The sequence below is a fragment of the Rhamphochromis sp. 'chilingali' genome, assembly GCF_963969265.1.
Source record: "Rhamphochromis sp. 'chilingali' genome assembly, chromosome: 20".
NCBI classification, from domain to species: domain Eukaryota; kingdom Metazoa; phylum Chordata; class Actinopteri; order Cichliformes; family Cichlidae; genus Rhamphochromis; species Rhamphochromis sp. 'chilingali'.
In genome coordinates this window covers 1,212,095-1,234,114 of record NC_137947.1, presented here as the reverse complement: position 1 = coordinate 1,234,114, position 22,020 = coordinate 1,212,095, and the positions used below count along the sequence as shown (strand labels likewise).

General features: G+C 42.2%; 1 protein-coding gene across 2 annotated transcripts in view; it reads left to right on the top strand.

Moving 5' to 3' along the window:
• Nucleotides 1–19,918, top strand: part of zswim8 (zinc finger, SWIM-type containing 8) — a 67,166-nt gene extending 47,248 nt beyond the window's left edge. The window contains exons 21-26 of one of the 2 annotated variants that reach the window (XM_080869821.1): nucleotides 773–1,270; nucleotides 7,436–7,613; nucleotides 9,910–10,083; nucleotides 10,168–10,287; nucleotides 12,085–12,263; nucleotides 16,631–19,918. In XM_080869821.1, coding sequence (XP_080725947.1) covers nucleotides 773–1,270; nucleotides 7,436–7,613; nucleotides 9,910–10,083; nucleotides 10,168–10,287; nucleotides 12,085–12,263; nucleotides 16,631–16,834 — 1,353 coding nt within the window. In that variant the 3' untranslated portion in view covers nucleotides 16,835–19,918. Of the gene's footprint in view, nucleotides 1–772; nucleotides 1,271–7,435; nucleotides 7,614–9,909; nucleotides 10,084–10,167; nucleotides 10,288–11,212; nucleotides 12,032–12,084; nucleotides 12,264–16,630 lie in introns of those variants that run through there. The other variant, XM_080869822.1, reaches the window with a different exon arrangement.
• The last annotated feature ends 2,102 nt before the right edge of the window (nucleotides 19,919–22,020 follow it).

The window sequence follows — 22,020 nt, the reverse complement described above, 5'->3', positions numbered from 1 at the left end:
GGGGTCATTAACTATTCCTTTCCTTTGCCATACTTCTTGTTTGCGGTCATTTTATCATGGTGGAGTGATGTGGTAGATGCTAAATGGACAGATTCTTATGCAGTACTTTTCTATTCTCTCAGAGCACTCAAAGCACTTTATCAGCAATATGATATGAACTGGATCGTGTCTATTGAACAAAAGGATGTCGTATTGTTTGATAGAAATGAAAGTTATCAAATATCAAAGTGAACAAATGATGTGGCAGGATTGTTTAACACTATGCAATATATTCAGTACTGGAATTTATATTCAATATTAATTGTAGCTAGGCTCAAAATGTTAATGCTAGCTTGTTAGCATTATGATTTCAAAAATCATTGCCTTCTGTTTTTGTTTACATTTTGCAATGTCCCAAATTTGTTTGTAGAGGTGCAATTCAAGTCAGTTTCAATGTTGTTTCCTTAGCAGTCAGTGATAATACATCTTTTTGGATTTATGTTGTGGTTTCTCTAATTATCAAAGTAACTATCAAATATAACCTGAAATTCAACAAAAAATGTTACTTCATGGTTTATGTGTCTTGTGATGTACTGTCAAATCCTGCACATAAAATATCTGGTGTGTGGGAATATCTGAGTTATGAGGAACATTACTGTGAAAGTGGCTTATGGCACACTGCCATAACCTTAAACCAAAGCAGCAATATTACATAGCCCATGTAAATTTAAATTTCATTCATTAAACGTTTTGCTTCCTCATCTCACTTCCTCTCTGTCCTGTTTTCCTCTAGGATAATGTCATGCTGGAGAAGGCCTGCATGGCAGTAGAGGAAGCAGCTAAGGGTGGAGGTGTCTACCCCGAGGTTCTGTTTGAGGTGGCTCACCAGTGGTACTGGTTGTATGAGCAGTCGGTAGGTGGAGGATCAAGCCAACAACGGGAAACATCCGGCCGATGTGGGGCAAACGGCGGTTCGGGCAGGAGGCCCCCAGAGTCTAACTGTGGTGTTCTTGACAGTGGAGTCAACATGGAGTCTCCAGGGGTAGCAACAGTCACAGCTTCCGTCACTGCAGCCGCTGTCGTACCAGTTATCTCTGTAGGGTCCACCATTTACCAATCCCACGCTATGCCTGGCCAGGCTATGGCTCACCCCCACACCCCGGGCCTCCACCCATACACCACTATCCAGGCCCATCTCCCCACCGTCTGCACGCCCCAATTCCTAGGGCACCCTCTGCAGCATGTCCCCCGGCCCACCGTCTTCCCTGTGTCTGGGGCTGCATATCCACAGGTCAGAGCACAAGTACATTTTGGATCATTTTAGATAGTTTTGACTCAACTATGTTTTTCATTGTCTTTAAAGTCTTTTATATTCTTCTCTAAAAATATTTTATTGCAAGCGGTTAAATTCAAAGGGAACACCCCATAAAGTAAGAAAACGCAAAATAATGGCAAGCTGAAAGACATTGCTACACTTGAACTGAAAAACAAAAACCAGGATGAGAACAAATTGACACACTGAAGAAATATAGCAGATAGACAGACATACACATACATACTTTTTTCAGGAGTGTTTCCTGGTACTGTTCCAGAAATATCAAATATGGTTTGTTTTGACCCCTATATTTTTTTTCTCCTCCCCTTTTGTGAGTGTGGACGCTTCATCTCTTTGCTCTTTAATGCTTTGCTTCTTTTATTGATTTTATTGATTTTTATGCTGATTTTTTCCCTTTTTTCCTTATGAGCTTACCTGCGATAGCTTCTGGACACTCATAGATCATTAGGACTAAAGTGTTCTTAACAGAAACAGCAACATTTTTATAGTTACCTTATCCTCAGCGCTCCGTGTGTCTGTGGCCTAGACACAGCTGAAGCCTGATTACAGCGTCTGGGCACCGAGCAGCCTCAATAGCCTGGAAAGGGGCTAACCGCTAGGCTAACTAGCAACAAGATGCCTTCCCTCTCCACAGATGACTACCACAGCCTCCTGCAGAAGATTGCAGTACTGGAGACAAAAATTCATCGCTTAGAAGTAAACGTGGAGGTAAATGGACTGTGTGGAAATGAAACAACCTTGCCTTTGATTCAAAACAATGGCGATGAGCAAGCTAGTACACAGCTAAGGAGCACAGATAACATGACCAAGAAAGTAGACTCTGTGCATTATTATAAATCCTCAAGTGATAATCCCCCCTTGGACTGTCTTGGTGCAAAACCAAGACATAAATCATGTCTCCTGGAATGGGGAGGACGTACCACAGGCAGGGCACAGCGAGCTGAAATCTCTGAAACCGACTGGCTTTCACTTCCTACGAGACAGAGAAGCTCTTCTACCCCTGTATACGGGAGGAAACAGGACTGGACAACCGTGAATAGGAATAATAACAACAAACCTCCAAAACAACTGAATGTGAAACTGCAGAACAGATTTGCTCCACTATCAAAGGACCCTGGATCTATATCGGACAACCATCCATCTAAAAGCAGCGAAGTAAGGTCTGAAAATCTGTTGAATAGCAAAAGACCACAGGGAAAGCTAAAGGCTAGGCCTGAAACTCTGATTGTGGGTGACTCTGCCGTAAAGGATGTACAAAGGATGTGCGGTAAGAACACTAAAGTCCTCTGCTTTCCTAAGGATATGGTCAACAACCTGAAGGAGAGAATTCTTCAAATTGCAGATGAATATCCAACTGTGACAAACATTGTCCTGCATACAGGGTCAAACGATGTGTCCAAACAACAGTCGGAGGTTCTGAAACGGGACTTTATTGGATTATTAAATACTGTAAACTCTCTGAATGCAGCTGTATTCATCAGTGGACCTGTACCGCCGGTCAGAGGAGGAGACGAGAGATTCAGCAGGTTGTTTACACTGAATAAATGGCTTATATCAGCATGTGCTGACCACTCAGTGCATTTTATCGACAACTTTAATATTTTTTGGGAACGCAGGCATCTGTTTAAAGCAAATGGATTTAATTTTAACAAGTCAGGGGTGAAACTGTTCACCTCCAACTTGTTTTATTCCATACGTCATCCATCTGTGCTTGGTGCCAAGGCTGAGATAAACGAGGAGTTATCTCATAAAGAGGAACAAACAGTACTCCAAGAACAGACAAAGCCCAGCAGAAACCTTGAGGAGGAGCTCCATTTGCCCCCACCCGGGAAGAGCCTCAGAAAGGAGAGACATCCATGGCATCTGAGGAAGAGCCTCAGAAAGGAGAGACATCTAAGGCAAGAAGAGGGGTCCCTATTTGCCTCCAACTCTCTCAACAACACCAACGACCAGGACAAGGGACCACGACCTTCCCCAGTCCCCCAAACCCCTGACAGGCCATCACCCTCCTCCCCCTCCCTTTCTCCCTCCTCCCCACACCTGAAATTCACTGAGGAGATGATGGAGCGGGTCAATGCTGGGCTCAGATCTACCCCCGTCCCAATCCCTTTTTGTCCCCCATAAACCCCCCACCAGAGCGGCCAAAGGTTCGCCATCGAGCCCCACCCTCAACAGAGCAATCGAAGTCACATTGCCCAGCCTCGCCCCCCTTAGTTCCTCTTCATGCCCTGTCTCCGCAGTCTGATGTGTGATGTGTGGAGGGTCCGGGCTGTGAGGATTATGGCAGTGATGACTTTTCCCAGGAGAAGCTGGGACCCTGTTTACTAGAAGGTTTTAAAATTTCTGTACTTTTAGGTGACAGGAGACATGTGGCCTGGTCAAAACACAGAGAGCTGCACTCTAAAAGATCTTTAAACATAGTAAACATACCTTGTGTGCCACAGACTGCTCCCAAACACGAGGGGACAAGTAATACCTCTAAAACACTTAAGTTGGCTTTATTAAACATTAGATCTCTAGCTGGGAAAACATTTTTAATTAATGATTTAATCACTGAGCACAGCCTTGATTTTATGTTTTTAACTGAAACTTGGTTGGACCAAAGTAACAGTGGAGCTGTTCTCATCGAGACGACCCCTCCTAACTACAGTTTTATCAGTGAGGCCAGGGTGAGCAGGAGAGGAGGAGGGGTTGCTGTCTTATTTAATGAATCATTTCAATGTAAGCAGCTATCTCCTGGAAGTTTTCAGTCTTTTGAATATGTGGCTTTACAGCTGAAGGCCCCATCCAAAGTTGTGTTTCTTAATGTTTACAGGCCTCCCAAATACTGCACAGACTTTTTTTAATGACCTCAGTGAACTGCTGTCTGTGATCTGTGTTGATTTTGACTGTGTAATTATTGCTGGGGATTTTAACATTCATGTGGACAACCCTCAGGACAAAGGGACTAAAGACCTGAGTAACACTCTGGGCAACTTTGGGCTGACTCAGCATGTAACAGAGGCCACACATAATAGAGGACACACTCTTGACCTACTGATCTCCAAAGGCCTGAGCATTTCAAAGGTTACTGTGTCTGATGTGGGCGTGTCTGATCATTACTGTGTTTTCTTTGAAAGTAAAATCTCAGCCCACACAAATATATCAACAACAGTGATCACAAAACGGTGTATAACTGAACACAGTAGTGCAATTTTTAACCAGGTCTTCCCATTAACACCTCACCTGTCCAGAGGGTCAGTCAATGAGCTCGTCAATAGCTTCAATGCTAACATGTTAAATGTAATGGACACTATTGCTCCCATTAAGGTGAAGGTTATCTCTGGAAGGAAAAAGTCTCCATGGAGAAACTCCACACTGGTGAAAAATGAAAAAAGAGAGTGTAGGAAAGCTGAGCGCAGATGGAGAAAAACAAATCTCCAGGTTCATTATGACATTTATAAAGAGAAACTTCACAATTATAATTTACAACTGAGGAATGCAAGGAGGTCCTACTTCTCTGACATCATCACTAAAAACAGCCATAATGCTCGGGTCTTATTTTCTACAGTCGACAGGCTAACAAACCCTCCTGTGTCAGTGGCAGCTGAACTTCATTCGACCATGGCCTGCAATGACTTTGCCAAATTCTTCACAGAAAAAATCCAAAAAATTAGACAAGCAATTGGTACATCAACAGCAGATCCAGGATATGTACTGTGTCCACCAAAAAACTGTTTAAACACCATGAAACAGTTTCAACCTATTAACAGCAAAGACCTGGAGGACATCTTAGGTCAACTGAACTCCTCCTCCTGCTGTTTAGATGTCCTGCCAACAAGTTTTTTCAAAAAGGTCTCAAAGACTTTAGAGTCAACTTTTCTTTATTATCAGGTGTGTTTCCAGAATCACTAAAAACTGCTGTAATCAAACCTATACTGAAAAAGGACAATCTTGACAAGACACAAATGAACAACTACAGGCCGATCTCAAATCTCCCATTTTTAAGTAAGATCATTGAAAAAGCAGTTTCTCAACAGCTCAGTTACTTCTTAAAACAGAATAATTGCTACGATGCCTTCCAGTCAGGTTTTAGACAGAACCACAGCACTGAAACCGCTCTGACCAAAGTGTTTAATGACATATGTCTGAATACAGACAGTGGAAAAATGTCAGTCTTAGTTTTACTGGATCTCAGTGCAGCATTTGATACAGTTGACCACAACATATTACTCAAACGACTGGAGAACTGGACAGGTCTTTCAGGAACTGTACTAAACTGGTTCAAAACATACGTAGAAAACAGGAAATACTTTGTATCAATAGGTAACTTCACATCTGAGCAGACAAGTATCACATGTGGAGTTCCCCAAGGTTCCATCTTGGGACCCCTTCTGTTTAACATCTACATGCTCCCACTGGCACAGATTATAAACAACAACAAAATAAACTATCACAGCTATGCAGATGACACACAAATATATATCACAATGTCACCAGGAGACCGAGGCCCTGTACAGGCTCTTGGTAAATGCATTGAGGAAATCAATGACTGGTTGTGCCACAATTTTCTCCAGCTAAACAAAAACAAAACTGAGGTAATAGTCTTTGGCGCCAAAGAAAAACGATTACAGGTCACCAGAGAACTTCAATCTATACATCTAAAAACCACAAACCAGGCGAGAAAATTGGGTGTAGTGATGGATGCAGACCTAAACTTAGAAAAACACATTAAGACAATAACAAAATCAGCTTACTATCACCTCAAGAATATTTCAAGGATAAAAGATCTGATGTCTCAACAGGACCTGGAAAAACTAGTCCATGCATTCATCTTTAGTAGGCTTGATTACTGTAACAGCATCTTTACAGGTCTACCTAAAAAATCAGTCAGACAACTACAGCTCATTCAGAACTCTGCTGCTCGAGTCCTCACTAAGACCAAAAAAGTGGACCACATCAGTCCAGCTCTGAGGTCCTTACACTGGCTGCCTGTCCGTCAGAGGATAGACTTTAAAGTTCTGATGCTGGCCTATAAAGCTCTGAATGGTTTAGGACCAAAATACATCAATGACCTCCTGACCCAGTATGAACCTTCCAGATCCCTCAGGTCATCTGGATCCGGTCTTTTATCAGTTCCCAGAGTCAGAACCAGACACGGAGAAGCTGCATTCAGCTTCTATGCTCCTTATATCTGGAACAAACTCCCAGAAAGCCTCAGATCAGCTGAAACACTTAGTTTATTTAAATCCAGGTTGAAGACTCACCTGTTCTCAGCTGCATTTGAATAAAGCACCAAATCCACACTTTTAAGCTTAAATTTCAAAACTTACATTTAACTACTGATTTTATCTACTGTTCTGATTTTATCTGTTTTGATTTTATATACTGTTGTTTGTTTGTTTGTTTGTTTGTTTGTTTGTTTGTTTGTTTGTTAATTAGTTAGTTTATTTGCTTGTTTTAATCAATTTTAAATCATGCTTTTTATTTGTTCTTGTTTCTAATGTCTCTGTAAAGCACTTTGAATCACCTTGTTGTTGAATTGTGCTATACAAATAAACTTGCCTTGCCTTGCATTGCCTATATATTTAATGTAAGGCAAATTAAATTACATGACAATGACAAACAAACGCACGCGCGCACACACACACAAAGAAAAAAGAAGCACAACGCGAATGATCTCATAGCCAGTAACTTTTTGGATTACGCGTTGTTAGTTTTTTCTTTTATTGCTTACTTTGTTAAGTTGTTTGGCTCCTTGGTAAAGAGATGAGGGCTACTTCAATACTTTTGCACATTACTTTACATGCGAGATCTTCAAACTTGCCTAACAGTTTCATAATTATAGATACTGACGGCTTTTATAGCAACTGGAAAAGCTTGTACAGCTCCTCAGGATCCTAATGTCAGACAAAGAGACGGTTCTTATATCCAGTGCTGTTTATGAATAAGTGTGTGTGCGTATCACAAATGTTTTCACAACTATTAGTAGTAGTATTGGTTTTTTTTCATATGTGCATCTCATTAATTCCTAGTTTTTATTGTCTTGTACAGCACAGTGACTACATTTTGTGAAAATTTCTCTATAGACTGTTCATAATAATATGCAAATAAACTTGCATGTTTGCTTAACTGCTTCAGGGAATGCACCCAGCATTCATTGGTGCCCAGTATCCATTCTCAGTGGCCACTGGCCCCCAGCCATCAATGGCAGCCACGGCTGTCGCCTTCCCTGGTGTTCCTGTACCGTCCATGACTCAAATTGCTGTCCACCCCTACCACACTGAGGCTGGTCTGCCACTCAGCACCACTGTAGCAGGTCGGGACTACTTTGTGTTTAAGATCGGCAGTTGCTAATTCTTCTGAATTAAAACTTTTTTTTGCTGGTAATTGTTACATTGTTACATGGACGAGTTTGCATACAGTTGAGGTCAGAAGTTTACATACACTCATCAGAAGCATGAATGTCAAGGTTAATTTGGGACTTTTAATAATTTCTTTGAACCGCTCTTTTTTAGCTTGTCCGTGTGGACAGTTACAAATTCAGTCAGAGGGCCTCTTTCTTGGTTCCCCCTGTCTTGGTCCATGGCAATGTCTTCTTCTAGACCTTGGTGAAGCAACTGAATAACGTGTTTGAACTGATTATCTTAGAATCTGCAGTTGTTTAGAAATAGCTCCAAAGGACTTTCAAAGTTCCTTATTCTCTTTCTTAGTTTAACTGAGTTCTTTGGACTGTTCAGACTGATCCTTTTTATGGTAGAAAGTACCCGTTGTAGTGAACTGCAATCGCAGAACCTTCAGCACCACGTATTAAACAACTTGACTATATGTATGTATTTGAGCATAAATGTATATTTTTGACCATATGTGAATTGGAGAAAACCTAAAATAAACGTAAACCTTTGGGGGTTTTTAAAGCCACTGAAGGTACAGTGGGGCAAAAAAGTATTTAGTCAGCCACCGATTGTGCAAGTTCCCCCACTTAAAATGATGACAGAGGTCAGTAATTTGCACCAGAGGTACACTTCAACTGTGAGAGACAGAATGTGAAAAAAAAATCCATGAATCCACATGGTAGGATTTGTAAAGAATTTATTGGTAAATCAGGGTGGAAAATAAGTATTTGGTCAATAACAAAAATACAACTCAATACTTTGTAACATAACCTTTGTTGGCAATAACAGAGGTCAAACGTTTACTATAGGTCTTTACCAGGTTTGCACACACAGTAGCTGGTATTTTGGCCCATTCCTCCATGCAGATCTTCTCGAGAGCAGTGATGTTTTGGGGCTGTCGCCGAGCAACACGGACTTTCAACTCCCGCCACAGATTTTCTATGGGGTTGAGGTCTGGAGACTGGCTAGGCCACTCCAGGACTTTCAAATGCTTCTTACGGAGCCACTCCTTTGTTGCCCGGGCGGTGTGTTTTGGATCATTGTCATGTTGGAAGACCCAGCCTCGTTTCATCTTCAAAGTTCTCACTGATGGAAGGAGGTTTTGGCTCAAAATCTCACGATACATGGCCCCATTCATTCTGTCCTTAACACGGATCAGTCGTCCTGTCCCCTTGGCAGAAAAACAGCCCCATAGCATGATGTTTCCACCCCCATGCTTCACAGTAGGTATGGTGTTCTTGGGATGCAACTCAGTATTCTTCTTCCTCCAAACACGACGAGTTGAGTTTATACCAAAAAGTTCTACTTTGGTTTCATCTGACCACATGACATTTTCCCAATCCTCTGCTGTATCATCCATGTGCTCTCTGGCAAACTTCAGACGGGCCTGGACATGCACTGGCTTCAGCAGCGGAACACGTCTGGCACTGCGGGATTTGAGTCCCTGCCGTTGTAGTGTGTTACTGATGGTGACCTTTGTTACTTTGGTCCCAGCTCTCTGCAGGTCATTCACCAGGTCCCCCCGTGTGGTTCTGGGATCTTTGCTCACCGTTCTCATGATCATTTTGACCCCACGGGATGAGATCTTGCGTGGAGCCCCAGATCGAGGGAGATTATCAGTGGTCTTGTATGTCTTCCATTTTCTGATGATTGCTCCCACAGTTGATTTTTTCACACCAAGCTGCTTGCCTATTGTAGATTCACTCTTCCCAGTCTGGTGCAGGTCTACAATACTTTTCCTGGTGTCCTTCGAAAGCTCTTTGGTCTTGGCCATGGCGGAGTTTGGAGTCTGACTGTTTGAGGCTGTGGACAGGTGTCTTTTATACAGATGATGAGTTCAAACAGGTGCCATTCATACAGGTAACGAGTGGGGGACAGAAAAGCTTCTTACAGAAGACGTTACAGGTCTGTGAGAGCCAGAGATTTTCCTTGTTTGAGGTGACCAAATACTTATTTTCCACCCTGATTTACGAATAAATTCTTTACAAATCCTACCATGTGGATTCATGGATTTTTTTTTTTTTTCACATTCTGTCTCTCACAGTTGAAGTGTACCTCTGGTGCAAATTACTGACCTCTGTCATCATTTTAGGTGGGGGAACTTGCACAATCGGTGGCTGACTAAATACTTTTTTGCCCCACTGTACATTCATGCCCTTGATTAGTGAATGTAAACTTGTCATTGCTAACCAATGTACTGTGTCTGTTGTAATGTTGTAGTTGGTGGTGTTCACCCTGGCCCCACCATCCAGGCCATCCAGGGAGCATCTCTGCCCTCTCTATCCTCTCAGCCTGCCTCCTTGGTCAGCAGTCCTTTCCCAGCAGAAGATGAGCAGCACAGCCAGCCCATTAGCCAACAAGGCCTGCACTACTTGCATTCTGCTTATAGAGTTGGTGAGTAGTTTATGTTCTCTGATTATATGTTAGTCTAAGTAGTCTGCATTATTAACCAATATGTATTCCTTGTCTTCTGTAAAGGCATGTTGGCATTAGAGATGTTGGGCAGAAGGGCTCACAATGACCATCCCAACAACTTCTCCAGGAGCCCTCCTTATACTGAGGACGTCAAATGGTTGCTGGGACTTGCTGCCAGGCTAGGTGAGACTTTACCAAATAAAGGGACATCTCTGGCTGCACTGACCTGGACACATATTTGCATTCTGTTTGAAATCGGGGAAGTAAGATAATAAAAGAAATACTTGCTACAGAAGCCAATTTTGAAAAAAAAAAATACAAAAAAGGAAAGCCTTCAATTATATAGTAATGTTCTAGGTCTTAAGCCATCCATTATTTCTTTGCATTTTGCTGGGAAATGGCAAATAGATGCAACAATGTATTGAAACATTTGGAAAAATAAATGGAAATGAAGTATATGAGAACAGAGATTGTAAAATTATGACCATCTTTATTTTTCAACATAGCCTGAACTCTCTGTGGCGGATGGATGGAAATGATGATCCCATAAGGGATAAGGAAATAAAGAATAGAAAGAGTACAGTTTACATTTAATAAGCAACCAACTTGAATAAAAGTGCCACAGGTGCATAATGGGGGCCTTATACTGTAAGAGAGTGCAAAAATGTTACATATGCAATAATGGGGGGAAAAGACAAAAGTAAAAATGAAGTAAGACTGACACTGTGCAAGAGAGTAGTGCAAACTGTATTACTAAACTATATGAAAAAGAAGAAAGGGTAAAACCGATAACTATGTGTGGACTCTTCTGCCACAGAAAAACAGTTAGTGTACAGTTTTATAGAGAGTGGCAGGAATTTCCTGAAGCGTTCTTTATGGCAGGAAGTGTGAATCGGACTGAGGGAGAAGGAGCTCTGCTGCCTCGACATGTGGAGTGGATTTTGGTGTGATGGGTTCTCCATGATGGAGAGCAGTAAGCTCAGTGACCTCCTGTCCCTCACTGACCAATGATGCTTTCAGCTCTGCGGATTAGTTTGTTCATCCTGCCGGTATCTCTGGCACTGATGCTGTAACCATCCATCCATTCACTCCCGCTTATCCTTTTCAGGGTCGCGGGGGGCGCTGGAGCCTATCCCAGCTGTCATAGGGCGAGAGGCGGGGTACACCCTGGACAGGTCGCCAGTCTGTCGCAGGGCTAACACACAGGGACAGACAACCATTCACACTCACTTTCAAACCTAGTGGCAATTTGGATTATCCAATTAACCTATCCCCACAAGCTGCATGTCTTTGGACGGTGGGAGGAAGCCGGAGTACCCGGAGGGAACCCACGCAAACACGGGGAGAACATGCAAACTCCACACAGAAAGATCCCGGCCTGATGGTGGAATTGAACTCAGACCTTCTTGCTGTGCGGCAACAGTGCTAACCACCGTGCCACCGTGCTGCCCTGCCCTGCTGTAACCATGAAGACAAATAAACAGGCTTCACTCCAATCCACAGCTTCCTCTTCCTGGCGTAGCAAAAGGATCAAATTAAATAATGAAGGGTCCTTTTAAAAAGGAAATAATGAAGCGTCACATGTCATTCAGTTTCAGACAGTTAGTCCTCTTCTTTTGTGTATGTTTCCTTTTTAGCTATTTTAATTGATGCTGGCTTAGCTATAAGCTTTCCTCTTTAGACTGCTTCAAGAGCATTTCAAGAGATAACGGGATTAACCGCTCCATGGTCATTTTCAGTTAAATTGTAATCTGTCTCGTTTTTTTTAATCTCTTCGACAGTTGATTTATTATTTGAAATTTTATAGATGATCTGTGTGTTGGCTGAAGTTTAATGCAAATCTGATTGAGACAGCGGTAGGAGTCAACTCAGGCAGCAATCCCTGGATCAGTTGACTCCTACCTCCATCTTAATCACTGTTACTCCTACCTGTCTAGATGGCTCAAGGCAGATTTTCTCTCACTCTTTCCATCCTGCCAGGAGTCAACTATGTGTACCAGTTCTGTGTTGGAGCAGCAAAAGGCGTCCTCAGTCCATTTGTCCTGCAGGAGTTAATCATGGAGGCCTTGCAAAGGCTGAACCCTGCCCACATCCATGCCCATCTTCGAACACCTGCTTTCCAACAACTTGTCCAGCGCTGCCAGCAAGCCTATCTGCAGGTACATCATATTCACCATAATACAGCGGTCCCTCGTTTATCGCGGGTGTTACATTCTAAAAATAACCCACGATAAGTGAAATCCGCGAAGTAGCCAACTTTATTTTTTACAATTTACAACAGATGTTTTAAGGCTGTAAAACCCGTCACTACACACTTTATACACTTTTCTCAGACAGGCATGAACATTTTCACACTTTTCTCTCTTGTTTAAACTCTAAAAGTTCAAACCTTCGTAGAAAAATAAGTCCAGTATTATAGGATGAAACCAGACACCCCCAGCTGCCGCTGACGGTGCCATATGTTTCATCGACATTGTTGCGTTTGTTGGGGAGAAAACTTACAAACATACAGTACAGCACTTCAGACTCACACTGCTAGCGAAGATTTGTGTAAATTTGACAATCTCGCGATATAGCGAGGGACCACTGTATTCATAATGGGGTTGATGACAAAGAGTAATGCAGGTTGGGCTGCAGGACTGATTCCCACAAGTATCTCATATTTATAGGTAATTAAAATCTTTTACAGCCAAAACTGTAATTCAGTCAAATAAAGTAAAACAAAGTTTTTCAGTAAGGAGAGTAAAAAGTATCAGACAAGGGAAAGCACGATAGAGCTGTTGCAAAAAGCCAGGTTCGGCCAATATTTGTCTACATGTGTTCGCAGACCCAAGTGACTGTCGTGGAAATTTTAACGAACAAGTCTGCAGACACGGTTACTATAATCAACACTGTTTATTATCACGCACACAAGAGAGAGTACATCCAGCAAGATGCTGTCATGCAGCACTGAGACGGAAGTGGAGCTCCTACTCCTTTATGCGTTCACAAAAAGGGAGGAAGTAACAAACTGATCATACCACCTCACGCGGCTCGCTATGAAACCTAACAAACACTCCACTACAACGAGTACGCTGTTTCATGCCCTTGGTATTATCAGCGCCCGCAAAAGAGAGTTGTTTTCTTCAGCTGTTGAGGTTGACAAGAGTTGAGCTAGTTCTAGATTGTTGAGTGGAAGTTTCCATTACGCTGCCACAACTGAGCATAAGCACTGCAGCACTTTAAATGAGAAAAAAATTAATTTTCTATTACATGACCGATTGGGAATCTGTTGTGATAACCTGAATCTGATAATACCCTGACTCGATTGCCGATTTTGATTTTCTTTTTACATATTTTCTGTATTTTTTTTCCGGCCACTTCATAGTGACTGACATATCCTCCCAGCAGCTAATTGTCAGATGTTGTGGAGGCTGCACCGAGCAATTATGTAGATTTACAGCTCCAGTTCCAAAAGTTTGTGATGCTGTGTGAAATACCAGTTCAAACAGAACGCAATGACTTGTTAATCTCATAAAGCCATAATTTATTAACAGTAGAGCATCAAAAACATATCAAATGTTTAAACTGAGAAAATCTTCATGTCATCAAATTTAAAATGAACTGGGCAACTAGCTGAAAAGAAAGCTGAAAAGAAACCGCTATATGAACATTTTGAAACTAATTGAGGTTGAATGGCAACAGGTCAGTAACATGTCTCATCTTAAACATTTGAGATGTTCTTTTTGTTCGATTCTGAATAATATATGGGTTTATAAGATTAGAAAATCATTCTTTTTTAAATTTACATTTTTGTTTTTTTGGACTTAGGTTGTAAATCATTTAAGCACATCTGTAAGTTGGTTGAATTTTACAGTGGCCTAGCTTTGTAGAAACACTGTTGTAAACTAGAAAAATTTGCATTTCCTGCGAAAATGCTGTGTGGATGCCTTAACGCTGAAGATGTCTGCTGAAAAAAGCTGAAAAAGTTGAAAAGTTGCAAAAAGTTGTATGGCGGTGAAGAAACTGAAAATTCTGCTGAAAACAGGTGAAGAAGCAGAAATTTTTGATGAAAACAGGTGAAAAGCCAAAAATTCTATTGAAAGGGGTAAAGACGGAGAAATTTTTGCTGAAAAGTGGTAAAAAAAAAACGCTGCCCTGAGCAGGATTCGAACCTGGCCCACCTGGGCCCTATTTCAGGAAGCCGGTTTAGAAAACTCAGAGTGAAAAACGATACTCAGGGTTGAGTAACCCTGAACTGTCCAACTCGGAATATTCGGTTTCAGAAAGGCTGATAACAATTAGTTCAGTCAACGCGGAGTTGCTTTAACCCCAAGTTAAGCGCGCGCACGAGGATACATAAAGCCCTGATTAGTGGAGCACAGATTAAGCGAGTCACCATGGAGACGGAGGGAAAGAAGGTGCGGTCAATGTATTTTACAGCGCTTGAGGCCGAAATTCTGATGGCAGCATATGCCGATAACATGCAAATTCCGCGGAAAAAAGGTAACACAGCCTCAGCTGCAAAAGAAAGGGAGCATGCATGGCAAAACATAGCCGACAGAGTCAATGCGTGAGTGTTAATTTAAACATTGATCTAGGGATTTCCACCCATTTAACACGTTATTTTATTATATTTTATTTTATTTTTTATTTCATACATTTTATTTTGTGATGTGATGTGAGCGCAGGTGCAACCCAACAGGCCCCAAACGTTCCTGGCAGCAAGTAAAAATGAAATATAAAAATATAGTCCAAACAGGTAAGGTGTAATTGTATTATGAGCCATAGTGCTTGGTCTGTTTGTCCGATGTAAATCAATTGCAGTTAGAGGCTACATTAATTTCCCCTCTGTAAGCACTTATTGAAATTAGAAATGCTACAGGGAACTATGTACCTGTACATTAATGCTGTGGAAAGACTTCCTGTTCACATAGTCTCCTTCATTTACTGAAGGAGCAATGATTGGAATGTGAGTGCCATCTATACAGCCAATCACGCCTGGGAACCGTGAGAATAAATGTAAAATTTAAGTAGTAGTTCAAATATCACCACATCATGAATTAAGTTTCGTTCATCCTGATACCTGCAATTTTGTGGCATCCCTCTTTGATAAATCTTGTGGGTCTATGACCGGGGAACACCACAAACGAGTACACGAGACGTTTCAGTGCAACTGTAACATTCCTGACTGCCCGACAGACGGTAGCCTTGGAAACGTGCTCAGCGTCACCAATATTATACAGAAAGCTCCCGTTTGCAAAAAACTGAAGTGCAATACAAATAATATGTACAGAACTGAGAGAATGTCCACGATGTGTCACATGCGTAATATATGGCCTGAGGATGTTATTCAAATAAATTGTAGATTGTGCTGAAAAACGGTAACGTTCACACAGGAGATCATCAGGAAATGATAAAATGTCCGAACGCGCTCTAATCACTCTCCCGGCGGAGAGCTCTGCGGAGAATTTGGGCTTCAACATCTACTGGCTCTTCAAGGGAGGGGCACGCCATGTCTGACACTTCCTACAGTCAGGTTTCTGACAAAGAGGCGGAGAAGGTCAGGGTTAGTTGAAGTAAACCTGCTAGGGGGCAGGTTAGCTTCACGGAGTGTGTCGTCATAGTAACTCACTCAGAATTAATCTAAACTCGCTTTGTGAAACCGAAAACCCAGAGTTTTCGTTAACTCAGGGTATACTTACTCAGAGTTTGCACTAAACCGGCTTCCTGAAATAGGGCCCTGGTCTCAAGGCAGCCACTCATCTCACTGCGCCAAACTCATTCTCACACAGAATAGGTGGAGAGACTGACAATTTTGCTGAAATGAGCAGAAGCTGCTGAGAATTGTGCTGATAAGAGGTGAAAAGGCTGAAAATTTTGCAGAAAAGAGGTGAATCAGCAGAATTTCTGCTGAAAAGAGTTTTTTTTCTGAAAAAAGCTGAGATTTGTGCTGAAAAGAAGTGAAAATTCTGAAAATTTTCAGTTTTTTCTGAAAACAGCAGAAAAAACTGAAAAAACTGAAACTTTTGCTGAAAAGGGGTGAAAAAGCTGAAATTTGTGTTGAAAAGAGTTAAATAAGTTGAATTGGTAACTGAAAGAAATGTTGCCATAAGCGGGATTTGAACCCCGGCCTCCCAGTCTGAGAACGGCTGCTCATCTCACTGAGCTAAAACACAGCTCAGCCCAGCAAGGAAAATCAGTGACGCCATTGATAATATGGCAGAAATGGGCAAAAAAGATTGTATAAAAAATTCAATATCTCAAAAAGTATAGAAGTTATGAGCACCAAAAGTCATAGTAATAATTAGCAGAAAGAGCAGAATTTTTCGAAGTTTGAACGGTGCAAATAGCATGAACACTGAGAGAGTAGTTAAGCAGCAAAAAACGTACGGAAGCAACCAGAATAATAAAGAATAAAGAGAAACAGGAACTCATAAGGGCATCCACACAATTATAGTCCAGCATGTGTTATGTGTGAGTAGCTCCACTTAAATAGGAAGGTTCAGGCTACATTGTCCAGTGTCACCTCCTTTTCTCTCTGCAGCATATTCACCACCGGCTCATCCACCTGACACCTGCTGACTACGATGACTTTGTCAACATGATCCGCAGCGCAAGAGGTGCTTTCTGTCTGACTCCTGTGGGTATGATGCAGTTTAATGATGTGCTGCAGAACCTGAAAAGGGGCAAACAGACCAAGGAACTATGGCAGCGTATATCCCTGGAGATGGCAACCTTCTCTCCGTGAGCAGCACACTCGGGGAGACAAAATCTGCTCAGCGTCAGCCTGGGCCAAGAAGTCCCATCCAGCCTCCAGCATAGCTACTGCCACTGCACTGAGCTGACCACACTTACGTGTGATTTTGTTAGGGCCATTGCTTCCTGCTCCGAGGACTCAGTGAAGCGCACATAGGCAGTGCAATCGACTCCCATTCCCCAATTCACAGACTTACTTTCGTTTTTTGTGTTTGTCCACCAGAGCGTTGTGAAGTAGCCTGGTCACTTACCTGCTCTTCCTGGCTGATCTTTTATCATTGTTTATCGTTATGTAAATGTGGAATTCCGGTGTACTCCTTCCTTTCTTCATTTCTCCTCAACTTAAGACTGACAGGGATCTCTCCTCCTCATCCTCACTTCATTTTCACTGTTTTGTATTCTGTTTTTAGTTTTGTTTTAAAGGAAACCACTGCGTGAGTTATTTTTTATGCTGCAACATTCCTGTGTAGTGTTAGATGCTTCACTCACCAGAGTCTTGTCACCATGGATATGAATCATTACAGTGTGGGACAAAACAATGATTTGTGAGAAGAAGAAAAAAAGTTTAATATGAAGCATTTTATTGTCCCTATTGGTGAGGATTTTTCAGTATTTTGTTTAATCTTTTTTTGATACTTTGTAATAGGCTATGACACGTAAGCAAATAGGAATGGGACGAGAGTGAGGGAATGCTGAAGGTGCTTTTTCTGTTGTGTGGGATACATTTGTACATTTTAGCCTGCCTGAGAAGTGACATGAACAGCTCCAGACCAAAACCAGAGGCCACCTCACCACTGCTTAGGCAAACAATGTCTGCAAGGCCTTCTCGAGCTACACTGTCCAACAGTCAAAACACCTTATCAGTCCCATTTGGGCTAAGTTGTTTGTTTGTTTTAAAATAATTTTCCAATATAGAATCCCCAGATTTCCAGCAGCTGTCAGAACGTTTAATAGATCTTTTATATAAATATAAAAATGCTTTAAGGCAAACTAGATTTGCTTAATCTAATTTACAATGCTGTCTAAACACAGCTACTAAACAGACTCCTGACTAAAACGCAATAAAAAGAATTTAGAATAGCATGACCATAAATATTAAAATCACGCATCCAGCCCTTCTTCACCACATCTAAAGCACTGACTAGTTTAAATGCACAGAATACAGCAGTGTGGATGGAGATGGCAGACCTATTGGAAGCAGCATTGTCCATTTGACTGATCCACATCCTTTTTCGTCCAAAGTTTTCCATATTGTAAAAGCCAAACATACCGTGTAAACACTCCTTTATAAGCCTTTCGTTTGTCCAGTGATATGGAGTGCATTTGCCTTGTTCTGATGCACCAAACAGAACTAAAACCACTGTTTGGATGATTGAAGTGTAAAAGAAAAACTTTCTGGCCGCACTCAGAAAAACCCAAATAAGCCACACAAAACTGAAATGTCTGCTTTATTATTCATGTGCCTGTTTTTGAAGGCTAGGAATTTGGTTCAGCAAATGTACATTTTTAGTGCAAACCATACACAGTGGACAAGTCCCAGACATTGCTGTCTCACCTTTCAACCACATTTGTTTTCTCTGCAGATTACACTGACATCTATTATAGTGTAATCAGTACCAGTCACCATATCAGCTTAGCGTTTTAGGTTGTCCGAGGTCCTGAATTATATGCTGCTCATGCTTTGTATACACTGTCACACATGTACAGTGTAGCTAATCATCTAAAACCCAAATGTTCTGAGACTATTACTTTGGCACCACGTTCTCTTAATTAGACATGGCTTTGGCTTTGCTCTGGAAAGTGCTATCTTCTTTGTTTTCAGTTTTCTGGTCCACTTAAGCCCCAACACTCTTCAAGACAGTTACCAGACACAAATGACACAGTGTGTTTGAGTGGCCCTCTTCTTCGATGTGGTTAGCTCATAGCCCATGGTGCTGTTACTTCAAGACATGTTGACACAGTCCAGGCAGCTGCTGTGGTTCTGAAACTGGCTCATTGGTTCTGGACCTCACAGGTGAAGGTGACGTAGTAGAAAATGTACTGTGATATTTTTGTATTTCTCAAAAGTGTAGTTCGATTGAAAAGTTGTATATGTGCTGATTGCAAAAGGTTCTAATTGAGAGTGCAAAGACAAAAAATAAAAGCAATAGTAAAAGTGTAGAGTTTACTTTAATAAAGATCATTGAAAACACTAAATTGCTTTGACTGATTTGTGGGTTTGAGTAGGGATTTATTTGTTTTGGCCAAACCAACGTGTTTCTGTGCAATATCTCACCCATGGCCACAAGAGTTAGCAGTTATCAACTGATAAATTAGTAAGACTCAGATTGTTCAATCCTTTTCCTGACAATACCCACTGTCATATATACTATACAGCAGTCCCTCGTTTACGTTACGTTCTAAAAATAACCCGCGATAGGTGAAATCAGCAAAGTAGCCAACTTTATTTATCTAAAATTATTATTATAGATGTTTTAGGGCTGTAAAACCCCTCACTACACACTTGTTACGTGTCTGCAGGCTGCATGTTTTCTTTCCCTCCCCTTTTGTTTGCCATTCCCTTAGGTCGCAGACTGCAGGCTGATGTCAATCTGGGGACGTCCAATTAATTAGAGGAGGGAGGCCCTGATTGGACAAACCAGGAGTGAAGCCCTTGATAAGGAGACTCACCTGTGGTGGGCGCGGCTCTCTTCCCTCCTTGAATTGTTTGACACATGTGTGACGGTTTCCTGCTGTCTTTCTTTTGTTTGATGATTGTGGTGGGAGTAAAGTGGACTAGGTGAGTTTGGGGACCCCATACACTTACTCACGTAGAGTCTTTGTGTTAGAAACACTAGGTAAGTAGGTTGGTGCCACCCATGTAATTTTGAGCTTGTTTTAAGTTGAGGTTTGGGTCTATCTCTCCTGTTTGTTGCTTTTCTAGGATAGTAGCTCAGCTCAGCTAAGTTTTGGTTTTGTCTTTTTGGTGTTTTTTTTTTTTTTTTGGCACAACCTAACTGTCCCTATTTCCCCCACATTTGTTGTTTGAGTCTGGGTTGTTTATTTTGTGAGAGCGCTGCCATTAAACCTTTTTTCATAACACCTGTACTGAGTTTCCGGAGTTGTTGTGTTATCCCCTCCTGCCCTCGGGGAGACGTAACACACTTTATACACTTTTCTCAGACAGAAATGAACATTTTCACTTTTCTCTCTTGTTGGGGAGAAAACTTACAAACATACAGTACAGCACTTCAGAGTCACACTGCTAGTGAAGATTTGTGTAAATTTGACAAGCTGAACGCATTCTGTACTGTACAGGAGACACAGCACGAGATTGGCTGTAAACCATTGTCAGTAAATCAGGACCCAGAACACAAAGCATTGTTTTAAAAAAAAAATTTGCACAAAAAAATTCTGCAAAACGGCGAGGCCACGAAAGCTGAAACGCGATGTAGTGAGGGACCACTGTATTGCCAAAATTCCCACAGAAATCCAAATCATCAAATTCAAGTGTTCCAATTGCTTCCATGACCACAGGTATGTAAAATCAAACACCTAGGTATGCAGACTGCTTTATTTGTGAGAGAATGGCTCACTCTCAGGAGCTCAGTGAATGCCACCTGTGGAATAAGTTCAGTCGTGAAATTTCCGAGAAGCTTCTTTAGTTCATCATTTCTCTTCTCTGATGAGAGGTGAAACATCTTCAAGCAACTTAAAGAAGTCCAGACACTTTTCTTTCCAAGCTCCTTAGACTACGATGACCTGAATGACTGAGAACACAGATATCTTGCTACTAAATATTGCGCAGTCAACTGTTAGTGGTGGTATTATAGCAAAGTGATAACGATTAGGAATAACATCAACCATGCTACAAAGTGGTAGGCTACGTAAAATCACAGAGCGAGTTCAGCAGACTGTGAGGCACACAGTGCACCAAGGTTGCCAACTTTCTGCAGAGTCAGTGGCTAGAAACCTCCAAATTTCATGTGGCCTTCAGTTTAGCCCAATAACAATGCATGGAGAGGTTCACAGAATGGGTTTCCACGACCGAGCAGCTGCATCCAAGTAAAGCTGCCACGGGACTGTAAAGACCTCACAAATGCACTTTGAAAGAATGGTCTAAAATTCCTATAAACACAGTACTAACCCTTGTGGAAACCCTTCCCAGAAGAGTTGAAGCTGTTCCAGCTGGAAAGCTAATGAAGCAATCCATTTTGTCCATTTTGTTTACCAATCAAGATATTAGAAGCAGGGCCTGTAGGGTTTGGAAGTCGGCAGATGGACCCTGCATGGTTTGTGTTTTTTTTTTTTCTATGAACTATATACAGTATATATACAGTGTATATATAACCGGGTGATGTCCAGTGTAGTTCTTTTCCCATGTCCCAAATAATTAATATCGTTTCAAAGTTACAGTCTTAGAACAGTTATAACTTAATTAGAGCTCCCCTCTGTGAATCGTTACCTTATCGTGGTGAAGGGGTTTGTGTGTCCCAGGGATACCAGGGGCTATGTTGTATGGGGGCTTTTGCCCCCTGGTAGGGTCTCCCATGGCAAATTGGTCCTGGGTGAGGGACCAGACAAAGAGCGCTTCAGAAGAACCCTATGAAAAGACCATCAAGGGAACAGTTCACCCTGCCCGGGGTAGGGTTACCGGGGGGCCCACCCTGGAGTCATGCCCAGGGAGGGTGCCCGAGCGTGAGCGTCTGGTGGCCGAGCATTAGTCCATGGGGCCCGGCCAGGCACAGCCCGAAAAAGGGACATGCGCCGATCTTGCTGCAGGGTCACGGCTCGCAGGAGGCATGGTAGGGGTCAGGTGCAATGTCGGGCGGCGGCCAGGAGAGGAGGTCCTGGCGGACCGATTCCGGGCTACCAAGACTGGCAATTGGGACATGGAATATCACTTCTCTGGTGGGGAAGGAGCCTGAGCTAGTGCGTGAGGTTGAGAGGTACCGGCTAAATATAGTCAGGCTCACCTCAATGCATGGCTGGGCTCTAGAACCAGTCTCCTGGAGAGGGGCTGGACTCTGTCTCAGTCTGGAGTTGCCCCTGGTGAGAGGCGTCGGGCTCGGGTGGGTATCTTGGTATCCCCTTGGCTTGCTGCAGGTATGTTGGGGTTTCTCCCAGTGGACGGGAGGGTTTGTTCCCATCTGTGCTTATGCACCAAGTGGCAGTTCAGCTTACCCAGCCTTCTTGGAG